At 48.3% G+C, this 11,457-nt stretch overlaps 1 protein-coding gene across 3 annotated transcripts; it reads left to right on the top strand.

Annotated features, from left to right (window-relative positions):
- The first annotated feature begins 1,181 nt into the window (after positions 1-1,181).
- Positions 1,182-10,736, top strand: CENPM (centromere protein M). 3 transcript variants are annotated; one of them, XR_012653550.1, is made up of 7 exons: positions 1,182-1,308; positions 1,587-1,666; positions 4,255-4,353; positions 5,355-5,434; positions 6,493-6,584; positions 7,338-9,345; positions 9,570-10,736. XR_012653550.1 is itself a non-coding variant. In XM_075050931.1 (6 exons), exons 1-6 carry the CDS (start codon positions 1,252-1,254, stop codon positions 7,461-7,463), a joined length of 534 nt encoding a protein of 177 aa, XP_074907032.1. In that variant the 5' UTR covers positions 1,182-1,251; the 3' UTR covers positions 7,464-9,551. The 3 variants fall into 3 exon arrangements, 2 of the variants coding, with proteins under 2 accessions (XP_074907032.1, XP_074907034.1); XM_075050931.1 differs by lacking the exon at positions 9,570-10,736 and having other exon boundaries at positions 7,338-9,551; XM_075050933.1 differs by lacking the exons at positions 6,493-6,584; positions 7,338-9,345; positions 9,570-10,736 and adding an exon at positions 5,993-6,182.
- Positions 10,737-11,457: the final 721 nt, after the last annotated feature.

The raw sequence follows: 11,457 nt of genomic DNA on the forward strand, positions 1-11,457 counted from the left end.
CCTGGGAGCTGGCTCTCGTTATTTATTGCATCTGCCCGCCTGCCATCTTTAGGACATGTCTGCCCTGGATTTGTCTTCCCTTCCCCCTGTCGAACTCAACAACCAGAAATATCCTGTAATCTCTTCTGCTTCACCTGTAATTTGTCTCATGCTGGCAACGAGCGGAACCGTCTGTCTTTGTCAAGATCAAAAAAGCCACAGCAGCCATGTGATGTCAGCTTACATTAAACCCCCCCCTCTCTCCCCTTGCTGGCTTGCCACAGAGGGGGAGACACGTCTTTGTCCTCCTGCAGCCTTCTTCCTCCCCCTGGCATGTCTCCTGCCATTTGGAGGTGCCCTGGTTGAAGGGGCAGGGAGGGACCAGCCCCGGCAGGCAGCTGAGGGGCTCCCGGACCCTCCTCCGCACCGAGCTGGAGCCGAACCCTGGGACAAGGCAAAGAGCAAGAGATGCAGCCAGGTGGACCACAGGCCACTGAGGGCTTTACATTGCTGCACGTCATCATCCCGCTCTGACCTTGGAGCGAGAAGAGCTCAGCCTACATCTCTAACCGCAGGGCGGCTGGCACGGGCAGGGGATTGCAGGGCCGGGCAGAGGCCGGCCAGCCAAGGGCGGCGAGGGGAAGGTGCCCAGGAAGGGGCAGGACGGTGGTCGGGGCTGCTGGAGCTGCCGCAAAACCTCACGCAGAACGAGTCAGCGCGCGAAGCCCGGCCGTAGGGTGTTCAGGCAGTTCCCTTCCCTAGCCATTACATCGAGCGGCCTTTACAGCAGGGAAGCGCACGGCCCTTGTTGACGCGTGTCTGCGCAAGGGACAGCGGGATTTCACTGGAGCGGAGCCTTCGGCACCGCTCGGGCTCGAGCAGACTGACGGACCCCACCTCCTGCAAGGATGCCCCGCGATCCGCGACTTTGCTTCTCGGAAGCTTTTAGGGCTTAGGGTGGGACGAGGGCAGCGTCCCACCGCCGAGAGCCCCCGCCGCGGCTGCCGCGGGGCCGCACACCACCGCCGCCGCCCGGGGGCTGCCGGTACGAGGGCGGCGCTCACCGAGCGGGCGGGGCCTCCGCGGCCGGGGGGGAGGGGCGCCACCCCGCCCCGCCCACGCCTGCGCGTGACTAAAAGCCCCGCCCACGCCCCGGCGGGCCCAATGCGCACGCGCGCATGCAGCCCCGCCCCCCGGCTCCGCCCCCCTCCCCTGACGCGCTACGTTAGCGCGACGTGTGGCGTAGCGGCGGTTTGAATCCCGGCGGGCGCGATGGCGGTGTTGCAGCCCTACGACAAGCTCCCGGCGCTCAGCTCCGCCGTCCTCCTGGTAGGTCCGGCGCTGCCGCCGCCCCTTCCCTCTCCCGGGGCCCGGCCCTGCGGTAGGCGCCCGCCTGCCCCGCAGCCTCCGCCGCCGCGGGCCGCGCCTCAGGGGCAACGGCCGCGCCGGCCCCGCCCCTCCCCGCGGGGATAGGCCGCCTGGCTGCCGTAGGCAAAGGTGGGCGCCGGGGCTGGCCCCGCCCCCCGGCCGGTCGGTGGCGGGCGAGGGGCGGGGCTGCCGCGGCTGGGCCCCGCCCCCGACCGCCGTTTTCCCTCCCGTCGGCGCAGCTGGTGGGCTCGGACGGTGGGCTGCAGCAGCGGCTGGCGGAGGCGCTCCTGCGGGAGAAGAAGAACTTCAAGATCAACATGTGAGTGGGGGGGGACAGCGGGACGCCCGGCCGCAGGCCCGCGGCGGGAGCGCACGGGGTCCCTCTGCCGCCCTGGCCGCGGGACGGAGCCAAAGCAGCGGCTGTGATGGGGTTCACGGAAAGTTTCTGCTGCGGAAGGGCCCGCATGGAAACTGCCTATAAGTGCAGCTTCTCGCCAAGCGGCGGTGGTGGGAGCCGGAGGGTGCGGGCTTCAGAGAACGAGCTTGCTGTCGTGGGCACCGGAGGGCACTGCTGCACGGCACGGATGTGGCGAGCCTCTGCGGAAGGCAAACTGCTCAGTCTTCAGGGCACGCGGCTCGGCCGTGATTAGAAACGGGGGTGGAAATAATTCTCGCGGTCGTCACGTTCACTATGCACCTACCATTGCCCTTTGGATGGTGCAGTGATGTTTGACTACTAAATTGGAAAGGTATGAGAGGAGCACAGGTATTTTTTTTGTCTCCTGTGAGACTGGCATATACAGGAATTAAACACCCTGGGACAAAATGGGACAAGTACAACGCTTGCAACTGCTTGCAACCAAACAAGTTTTCCTGAAAGATGTCCTTTACTTTTGGTGCTTTTCACAGCCATTTTCTGGTTTGTATGCATGCACGTGCTTTTCCTCCTCAAGCTATTAAGACACATTTGCAATTTTAACTTTATCTGCATGACAAGTCCTGTCTTAAAAGCTCGATTAACTAACTTTTTACGATATAATGTCCTTGACAGCTCTCTTGCCAAGACCAAATGAGTTTAGTCAGCTCTTCAGAAGTTGTTTGTGTTACTTCGCTGCTGTAAGCCAAGGTGATGCAGTAAAGGCAAACCCGAGCTAATGCTCTACTAGTCAGTTAGAGCAACTGTACTACTCTGATCATGGCGTCCTGGATGTTTGTGCTAAGTAATAGTAAGTTAATTACCCAATTTTCTGTGCAAAAAATTGCTCCTGCAGCCTCTGCTGAGCTGTGGGGTGCCATGGCTAGATGGCTGCTGGTACTGCAGCTGGGTAACTACACAAAGGCATGGAAACTTAGGCTCATACTACAGAGCAAGATAAGTCCCTGCACTAGTATCACTAAGGAAGCAGAAGTCCGTGAGGAAGCAGAGGTCTGTGACAGTTTTTTCCCCACTGTGTTGCTTTGGAATAATATACATTACAAAGAAACATGGTATCTTGTCTGGCAAGTCTACCTGCCAGATACAGCTGTTAGGAGCAGAATTGCAGGGCTGGGGTTTTTGTCTCTTACCACTAGGAGAAAGAAAAAAAAAAGGCTTCTGCAGTGCATATCTGGAGGCTGCTGACATCATATAGTGATGTTGGTTTAAATGTAGTAGAATTCCAAATCATGGAGGCTTTTTTGGGGTTGGGGTTTTTTTTTTTCACCCTTAGACAATGAGATCTGATACTACCCTTTCACCACAGCTTCTCCCTAATTTTCACCTTAAGTTTATAAACTTGTTTGTGTTGCAATGTGTCTTTCAAGCACACTTTGCTCCTATCTTGTGTTAGTTTCAGAATGTTTTTGTTAAATCGTACCTTTCTTATTTATAGGAAACAAAACACCTTTATTTGGAGACTGGCAGATAAAACTACGAACTGCATATGATTAATAGAAGGGAATGTGTACCGTGGTCTGTGGCTACTGGGGAAAACTGTTAAGTCCTTAAGATTTAATTGGTAGAAGTAATATTCCCCAAGGAGACAAAAATCAGTGTTTCTTTTGGCTTCCAGAGAGGAAGTGGATTGTGAGAGAAACTGAAATTCTGGGATTTTTGTTTGTCCAATCTGTTTTTTGGGTGATCTTTCAAAAATATGATGCTGATAATATTCTTCCCTGTGGAAGGCCCAGATTTGCACTACTGAAACCTGTTTTTTGTACTGGGAAGAGACACAAAAAAATCCCCACCCTGTAATTCTTTTTTCCAACAGTTGTATCAGCAGTGGTGGTATTGTGTGGAAGGACACCTAAACTAACCTAGTAACTTGTGACACAGTGAATGGGATAAAAGGGGGGGTAATGGTATAATAGAAGCTCTTTCTGAGTTATAACTTTATCTATAAAGCTATACTAGTGATAAATTTCTGGTTTAAGGTTTTGCAAATACAACACACCTTTCTGTTACATGGACACCCGAGAACGTAGCCTCTCCTGTGTGAGCAGTATCTTTGGAATGTGACAGGAGAGCACTGACACATTTTAACTGAAACTTGGCAGCAAAATATACCAGTAAAGCACTGGGGTTCACTTTGTTAGAAAGGACTGTTCTTAATTAAATAAAATGACTGTTGTACAGATCTGTGCAGAGAAAATGTTTCTGTGAGTCTTGTTATGTTCTAATAAGCTTCCCATTATAAACAGCTTTCTCTACCAAGTATCACTGTGGCTGTCAGCAGCTATGAGTAGGCCTAAGAGATGAGAATGCCACTTAAAGAATCACAAAGTCTCTTCAGTGCCTACGTCTTTAGTAATTAGCAGGCTTCCTGTTAACTTGCTACATGGTGAACTGCAATGGTTATGAGGTTATGGTTAAGTGGATACTGCCTTGCCAAGCTATTTGGTTAAACTGGCAAATTTATTATCTTTCAGTCACCTTGCTACATCCCTCCCCTTACCTCCAGAGAGGGATCACCTTCGGCCCAGGATAGATCTGGTTGCGTTTATGATTGACATCAAGAGCAAATACAGGTAAAAGAAGGGTGAACATATGAGAGGGGAAACTGATATTCTTTCTTGGATTGATGGCTAAATCTACATTTTTACTGTGTCAGAATTGCTGAATAGTGGATTTCAAAGCCAAGACTCACTGTGGTGGAACAGCTCAGTAATATATACAGTGTTTTTCTGGCCTCCAGCAATGGATTAAGACTGAACTGCTCTGTCCAATAACATGCCTGTTGTACACTAAGTTGCCATAGCAGAGGAGGCAGAATTTATTCTTGGATCCAGATATGGGATGATACCAACTGGGCTTTGGAAAGACGCTGTCTGTAAAATTAGATGGAAATGATGGTGGTGCTGTTAAGTTCTGTAATATGCAGAAGGCTGATGTGCGCTGCGTAGTGCTACCTGTTAACGAGCCAGGTGCTGCATCTGTGTTGCCAGTTCACTGATACTGCTGGTCAAGTGGGATCAGCACTATGGATGTCTGCAGGGATTGATCCCTTTTCTCTCATCTTGTGCTCATCTTTGTAGAAATGATATTTGTGTCCCCAGGCCATAAGTAAATACTTGCTAAGACACGAAAGTTAGCATTTTGTGACTTGCTTAACTTGTGACTGATGATCCTGGGCTCTCGTTTGCCAAAAATGACAGGCCCAGCTGCATACTTACTGCACAGATGGTGCTGCAGAAATGTGTGGACTAGCTCTTCTGAAAGAGCTGAAGCAGTGCTGAAGTCTTGTTGAATATTAATGAATTTGGATGCTTAGTGTCTGCAAATCATGGAGGACACCATTCAAACTAAGACTAACTGTTGAGTATGTTGTGGATTATTAAACAGCTGTGGGTATTGCAGAGGTCTCTGATGCCATGCTTTTAGCACAGAGCATAACTCTGCCAGCTCACAGATCAGCAGATGTTAACATCATTGGTTTTCTAATTGTGCTTCTGAAAGTTATTCCCTTTGTCCTTATGCTGCACTGGTTTTACCTCCCTGTCCAACTGGATTGTCTGTGCTTTTCTGACAGCTTGAAGAATGTTGAAGCTTCCCTAGCGTATGTGGATGACAGCTTCTTCCTGGGGAAAGTATGCTTTCTTGTCACTGGGGGTATGTACGGCATCTGCCCTCTTCCTCCTCTCTGAGCAGCACAACTCATTATTGCCTTCCTTAAAACAGGGTAGTGACTTAACTTGAAACAAAACAAAGGAAACCAGTGGCTTTGTCGAAAGCTTTGTTTAAATTATATCTGAACTCATCTGCCTTTTTTTTATTGTTTTCTTAGATAAAACATAGTTCTCTTATCTCATGTTCACTTGCTCTCTCCTTGTTTTTGCTAGTCAGACCTCTCTGTCCCTAATCCCTGAATATGATTTGTGTTACTGATGGGGTTTTTTTTGTGGCAGTGCAGAAGTCTGTTCTATCTGCTCTTGCAGATGTGTCTTAATGATGATCTTAATGAGCAGTGAGGAGCATATGATACTGGGGTAATAAAATGAATCTAAGTGGGTGAGCTACTAAACTATTAAGTACAGTTTTAATACAAGACTGGTATCCCTGCCGTGTACTGCCTGGCCCTGTTGTGCCTCTAATCTCTTTCTCTCTCTCTTTTCTCTCTCCCTGCCTCGAGCGGAGAGGGTGCTTTCCTGTGTACCCTCCCTTCTTCAGCTCTGAGGAACTGGAGGGACCAGACTGTACTGCTCAGTGTTGGAACAGTGGTGCTGTGTCCCTGAAATCTGGGGGTCAGGAGGCCTAATTCTGGGTTGAGAAGGAGTCTTAGCATTGTCTTGTGCTATGGCTCTCGTGACTGAGTGAATACCTTGGAGACATGACCACCCCATGATACCACATGAGCCAGGAGGGCTTCTGATTAGTGAGTGGAAGATTCTGCCCATGTTGATAGTGTACTGATCCCTTATCCAAAATGTTAATGTTGCAGTACTCAGTAATGTGGCAATACTATTCTTGCTGTCAGTATTATGAAAGGCTTCTGTGCTAATTCCATTGTGAATCTTGTACCATTCTGTTTGTACTGCTTGCTGTTGCCTTACCTTCTATTGTGCTCTCAAAATTAGCTCTGGATCATTTGTGGATGTGGAATTTCCTGGTACTTTTCTTCACTGAATGTTGATTATGGGGCTTGTAATGTGGGAAAACTTTTTCTGTAGTTGGCAGGGTGAATTACTGCAGTGTAGAGATGAATGCCATCCGGAACCTGGGAGAAGTCTACTGCAGCCCTGTGCTATTCTGTGAGCTGGAGGTAAGGTGCTTATTTGGTATCTGAAGGGATTTGTGAGTTCCACTGCTCTCTGATCCTTAGGAGTATCATTACATTAGCAATAAATATATGTACATGCGCTACTGTCTTGTGGAAGTGTGAGAGACTGGGCTCTTTCTACAAGAGCAGTAGAGGTACAGGAGTCTGATAGTCCTTAAAATGAGTCTTCTAGATTACCTGCTCCTTCCCCATGCTACTTCAAAGGCTCAGGAAGCCAAGTCTAAATTAACAAAGACTTCTGTGATGTGCAAAGTCTTGGTACACTTGTTCCTTGAAGCATCTTCTTTTCCTGGGAGCCCCTGAGCTTTTATTTGCCATGTGACTCTCTTGCCCACGTAATGCTTCCTGTTAGCTGGGCTTTGTTGCTTCACAGACTGTTTTGCCATCTGATATGCTGCTCTTTCCAATTACCTGCTTGGTCTGAAAAGCTGGAGGGAGAGTTTGGCATTCAGCGGTAGCACACTTCACTTTTCTGTGTACTCATCATTCCACCCTCAGAGACTGCTTCCCTACCAGCAGGTAATATCTGTGCCTTTGGCAAGCCCTTCAGGGTTTTCGGCTGACGATGCTGTACCTTCCCTAACATTAGGGGAGTAAATGGGCCTCTTCAGGATTTTCTGTAGCTAGCTGCTCTGAACCATACTTAATGCCTGCTCTGGTTCATTCTTTTATCACAGCTTAGCACTGCTTTTCTTCTTTTCTATTGGTTAAGTAATTTCTCCATTTTGTTTCCAGGTGGAAGGGTCACAAGTTGCCACTGCTCAGCGACTTCTCCGGATGTTAGAGATCTGTGCTGGTCACGTACCAGGAGTTTCTGCCTTGTCCTTTAGCTCACTGATGAGAAACTGTGCTGATGACTAGCTTCTCATTGTGAGAATTCAGCCACATTCATCAGTTTTTTCACTTCAGGCATTCAAGCTGCTGCAGTTGGAATCACATTGGGAAGCTTTTTTTGCCTGACTTCTCATGACCACTCATCCAGAGCTGTTCCTAGTTGCTAGTCTCTCAAGAAAAGCTTGATTTGTGTTCAGTGGATAACATAGGTGCTGGGAGGAGGGCAGTTTGAATTGGGGATTCCTGTCCATTATTACATCTGAATCCCATTTCATGATCAAGTTTGAGTTTTACCCACTTTGCCAGTGGCCAGGAGCTACATGTTTTACTGAGAGAATACTGGAAGAACGGGCCACTATCCCAAATGCTGCATGTCATGGTTGAGTATCTTCATTTCAGTGTCACCAGAGTACTAGAGAAGAGGCAGCAGGCTCCTGCTTCCTTTCAGTTGAAATACAGCACCTTAGACTAATGTGAAACCTCACTGCCAGGTTTTGTCTCCCCACCAAGAGAATAATGGGGAAGAAAGGCTGTCCTGCAGCTTCTAGATAGACTGCACTTGGTAGTTACTGATCCAGCTGTCTGAGCATCTGCCCGGTGAAGGGCTTAGTATTTCCATGCCTGATACCTAATTGGGGAGGAAGGGACTAAAAAAGATAATCTAGCACTTTAGCTTTCTTTTAGACCTTTAGAGAAAAAGGCTCCATCTGTCAAGCCCAGGATGACCCTAGCAACCCAGGCTCTGGGGCTGACCAGAGATGAAACACAGCAGACTGGACTATAGCAATGTACAGAAAACATGTGTCTCTTGCAAGTCAGGCATATGCTGTGGATAATCCTTTAACTAACAGGTTCTTACCAGTAGTAATGCATGCCTTATTCTTACTGCAAGTCAGTAGTGTGTTTTGGAGTTCTAAGTTAATAAAGTGTTTACTATTTAATAATTAGTTGCATGCTCTTTGTTTAGGTGTGTGGCACGGGCTCTAAAACCTATGAACACTTGCCCCAGTTGGCCCTGGCAGCAAGGCTAGTCCTTGCTGGCAGTTTGCACTTGTTTGGCCTTGGGCTGCAGTCAAGCTTTCAGCCACGTGGTGGTGGCAAAAGCTTTCTGAATGTAATCCTTCCTGCATACTGAGTTGTCACCTCCAAAATAGTGTTTCTTGAAATGCTGGGATGTTTCTTACCCAGAATTGCATGCCAGGTAGAAATGAAGCCTAGAGAGAATGTGTTAAGCTCCCCTCTGGTTTAATTTATTTAATCCCTAATAGTCTGCTTCAATGTTCCTAGGTGCAGAGCTCTAGCTGTTTCACTTAGCTTGTTTCTGACATCTGTCTGTGAGCAGGAAAAAGCAGAAAGCAGCACTGCAGGCTTAATCAGCTGTGAGTGTTGGCAATCCTTGCAAAGAGCTCAGCAAGGCACAAAGCCTGTATCCTTGCTCAGAGGACACACAAATCCTAGCTCCAGTTGTACTGTTGCTGGCGGGGGAGGGCTAAGTTGTTTGTCAGCTGGAACAAAAGGAGCTAAACCATTCAGTTGTGTCACAGTGCCCAAAAGGGCTGGACTCTGGCTAAAACCCAAAGGAGAAAGACATGTGCAAGCTCGTGGCCATGTAAGAAGGATTGGAAGCTTAATGGGAATGCCCTACTTTTCAGCTAGCTTTGTGATCCTGAAGGTACTAGCCAGGACTTTGCCACCAGAGAGGGGCAATCATGCTGAGAAACAAGTTTCTCTGTTGGTTATGCTGTCTCAGTCTTGCTCTCGCTTTGGGTCCCTCAAAATAAATGAGACCATGGTTTAGAATAGACTGGTTTCGATTTGCTCTTGATGTGCAGGTGCAGTCTGGGGGAGGGAAGGAAGGGCTGCGGCATGAAGTGAGCCAGTCTTTCGTGTCCTCCACAACTGCTGTAAGGTAAGGAGGCTCTTCCGACTCCTAGGTTGCTCTTCAGTTGCTTCTAATAACTATTGGATTCGGGTAAAATCCCTTCAGCCTTGAGTAATTTCACTGTGCTTTCTTAACTGGTGAAAATGAAACTTTCTTTGGTTCACCCAGAATGCTTTGTAGCAACCGACACATGCTTTTGTCCATTCCTGTACCTTCAAACTGGTTTTTTTTTTTCCACTGCTGTGTTTCAGATGCAGTATTTCTTTCCTTCTACTACTTTCAAAGAAGAGAGATGCTGTTTGTACTTCCTACAGGTGGCCGAATCCCAGCTGGTACAAAATAAAATCTCGTTCCTTAAGAGCAGCATCTTGCTTCACCTTGGGGCAAATATTTTTTTTACTCTTGGGAAAAAGTCTTTACTAGAACTGGCAGGGGAAGTAGAGCGTATCTAAGAATATGACACTGTGTCTCAGGTCCATCACGTTTTACAACCAAAAGTATTTGGGACACATCTAAAGCTACAGCTTCAACTGTGTAAATACCTCTAGGAACTGTCAGCTATTAGTTTAGACAGGCCATAACACAGCCCCTACCAGAGAAGACAAGGCAGCTGAGGGTATCTTTCATCTGGATGGAGCAGCCAGGGCTAATGTTTGATGAAGTCTTGTGAAAGTAGTACTTGGATTGGGATCAGAGGCAGGGAAGGTCTGAAGCTGAATTAAGGCTAGTGACTCAGGTTCTGTTGTGTTTAAACATCGTAAAACAGCTTGCCAAGCTGGCTGAAATCTAAACTAGCAAATATTTTGGAGTTACTTGCTTTCTCTTCCTCTCTCTGTTGCCTCAGTTCCCTACCCCTCTGGAGATTTACAAAGAGAAATCCCTCCTCTCTGTGGTAAAAGTACCCATGAGCATTGCTGGTTTGACTGTTTCAGTTTGTGGATGTGTTTTTGTTTGTCAGCAAAATTAGTGTAAAAGCAGTTTAATTAGCATAGAAGACGTTGCACCAGTTGCAGTGGTGTAAGCTTTGGTCATGCAGTGCTTTTCTTTGGGTGGAACTGAATGAGGCTGTAATAAGGTCTCTTCTGCTATGGCAGGTTGACCCACAGGGTTTTGCCTTCAGTCCCGTCACTTGAAGATTTTGTGTCCTCAGCCTGCTAGCCGAGCTGCTCAGAGAGGTGCTCTGTGAGAGATTTCAGCACAAATCAGCTTGGTTGGCATTACTTGTTGGGATTATAGCTCTCTGCTGGCCCAGGTTTTCCAAGGGAAGGGGTCTTCTGCTGTCTTCGCCACACCAGCAGTTAAATCAGACCAACTTTTAAGCGTGATAAGACTTGATATGCTCGGTCTGTACTAACAGGAGAAAAAGTCTTTGTGCTGATACGGCTCTAGTAAAAGATCTCTCTGTCCTGGAACAAAGATCAGAGATAAATCCAGCCCTGGGGATTTATCTGTCCCTCCAAACCTTGAAACTGGTGGTAGAGGTTTAGAATCAAGGCCACCTCTAATGTTTGCTTTGGAGACTGGTTAAAATTGAATGTCTGCTTGCCAAGACCTGTAGTTTGAAGGGGCTGGCTGGGTTAGGTCAGCGGTGGCACTCAGCAGCTGTGGTCATGCTGTAAGATCTGCTTGGTAGCTCTCATCGTGACCACTGTCCACAGCAGTGGTGGACAAGAAGGGATTCCTGCTCTGCTGCCTGGAGCTGACCTGCAGAGCTGTGGCAGAGGTACCTGCTCTGCTGGCAAAAGCAAGGGAGATGCTTTCTGCTGTGGGGTTTTTAACTTGTCTTGATTTTGCAGGAGCACTGGGCTTTGCTCTGGCCAGATTCTAGCTGCTCTGTCTCCATTCAGCTGGCCCAGATCCGCTGGCAGTCTTCTCTGCACACTGAGTGTTCTCCACGTCCCACCCAAAAAGCTGGTGTGCAATGTTGCTGTGGGCTGCTGAATAACTGCCACTTTCCATTCAGTGGCCAGCTGTCCTTCACTGGTGGGGAAAAGTGATTTATATGCAAGAGAAAGCAATAGCTGGCACAGCCCAGAGCTGGGAGCCAGAAATGCCGGACTTGTTTCGCCTCTGTGGCTGATTTCTTGCATTACCCTGGGCACGTGTCTTAAAATGCACTGTGCCTCGCTTGCTCTGCCT

This window comes from Buteo buteo, chromosome 19 (assembly GCF_964188355.1).
Source record: "Buteo buteo chromosome 19, bButBut1.hap1.1, whole genome shotgun sequence".
Taxonomy (NCBI): domain Eukaryota; kingdom Metazoa; phylum Chordata; class Aves; order Accipitriformes; family Accipitridae; genus Buteo; species Buteo buteo.

Bases quoted from the DNA above. Each gene is read 5' to 3' on its own strand.
- CENPM (XM_075050931.1), top strand. From the start codon at position 1,252: ATGGCGGTGTTGCAGCCCTACGACAAGCTCCCGGCGCTCAGCTCCGCC. The intron at 4,354-5,354 runs GTAAAAGAAGGG...CTTTTCTGACAG, and splicing joins GACATCAAGAGCAAATACAG to CTTGAAGAATGTTGAAGCTT. The intron at 6,585-7,337 runs GTAAGGTGCTTA...TTTTGTTTCCAG, and splicing joins TGCTATTCTGTGAGCTGGAG to GTGGAAGGGTCACAAGTTGC.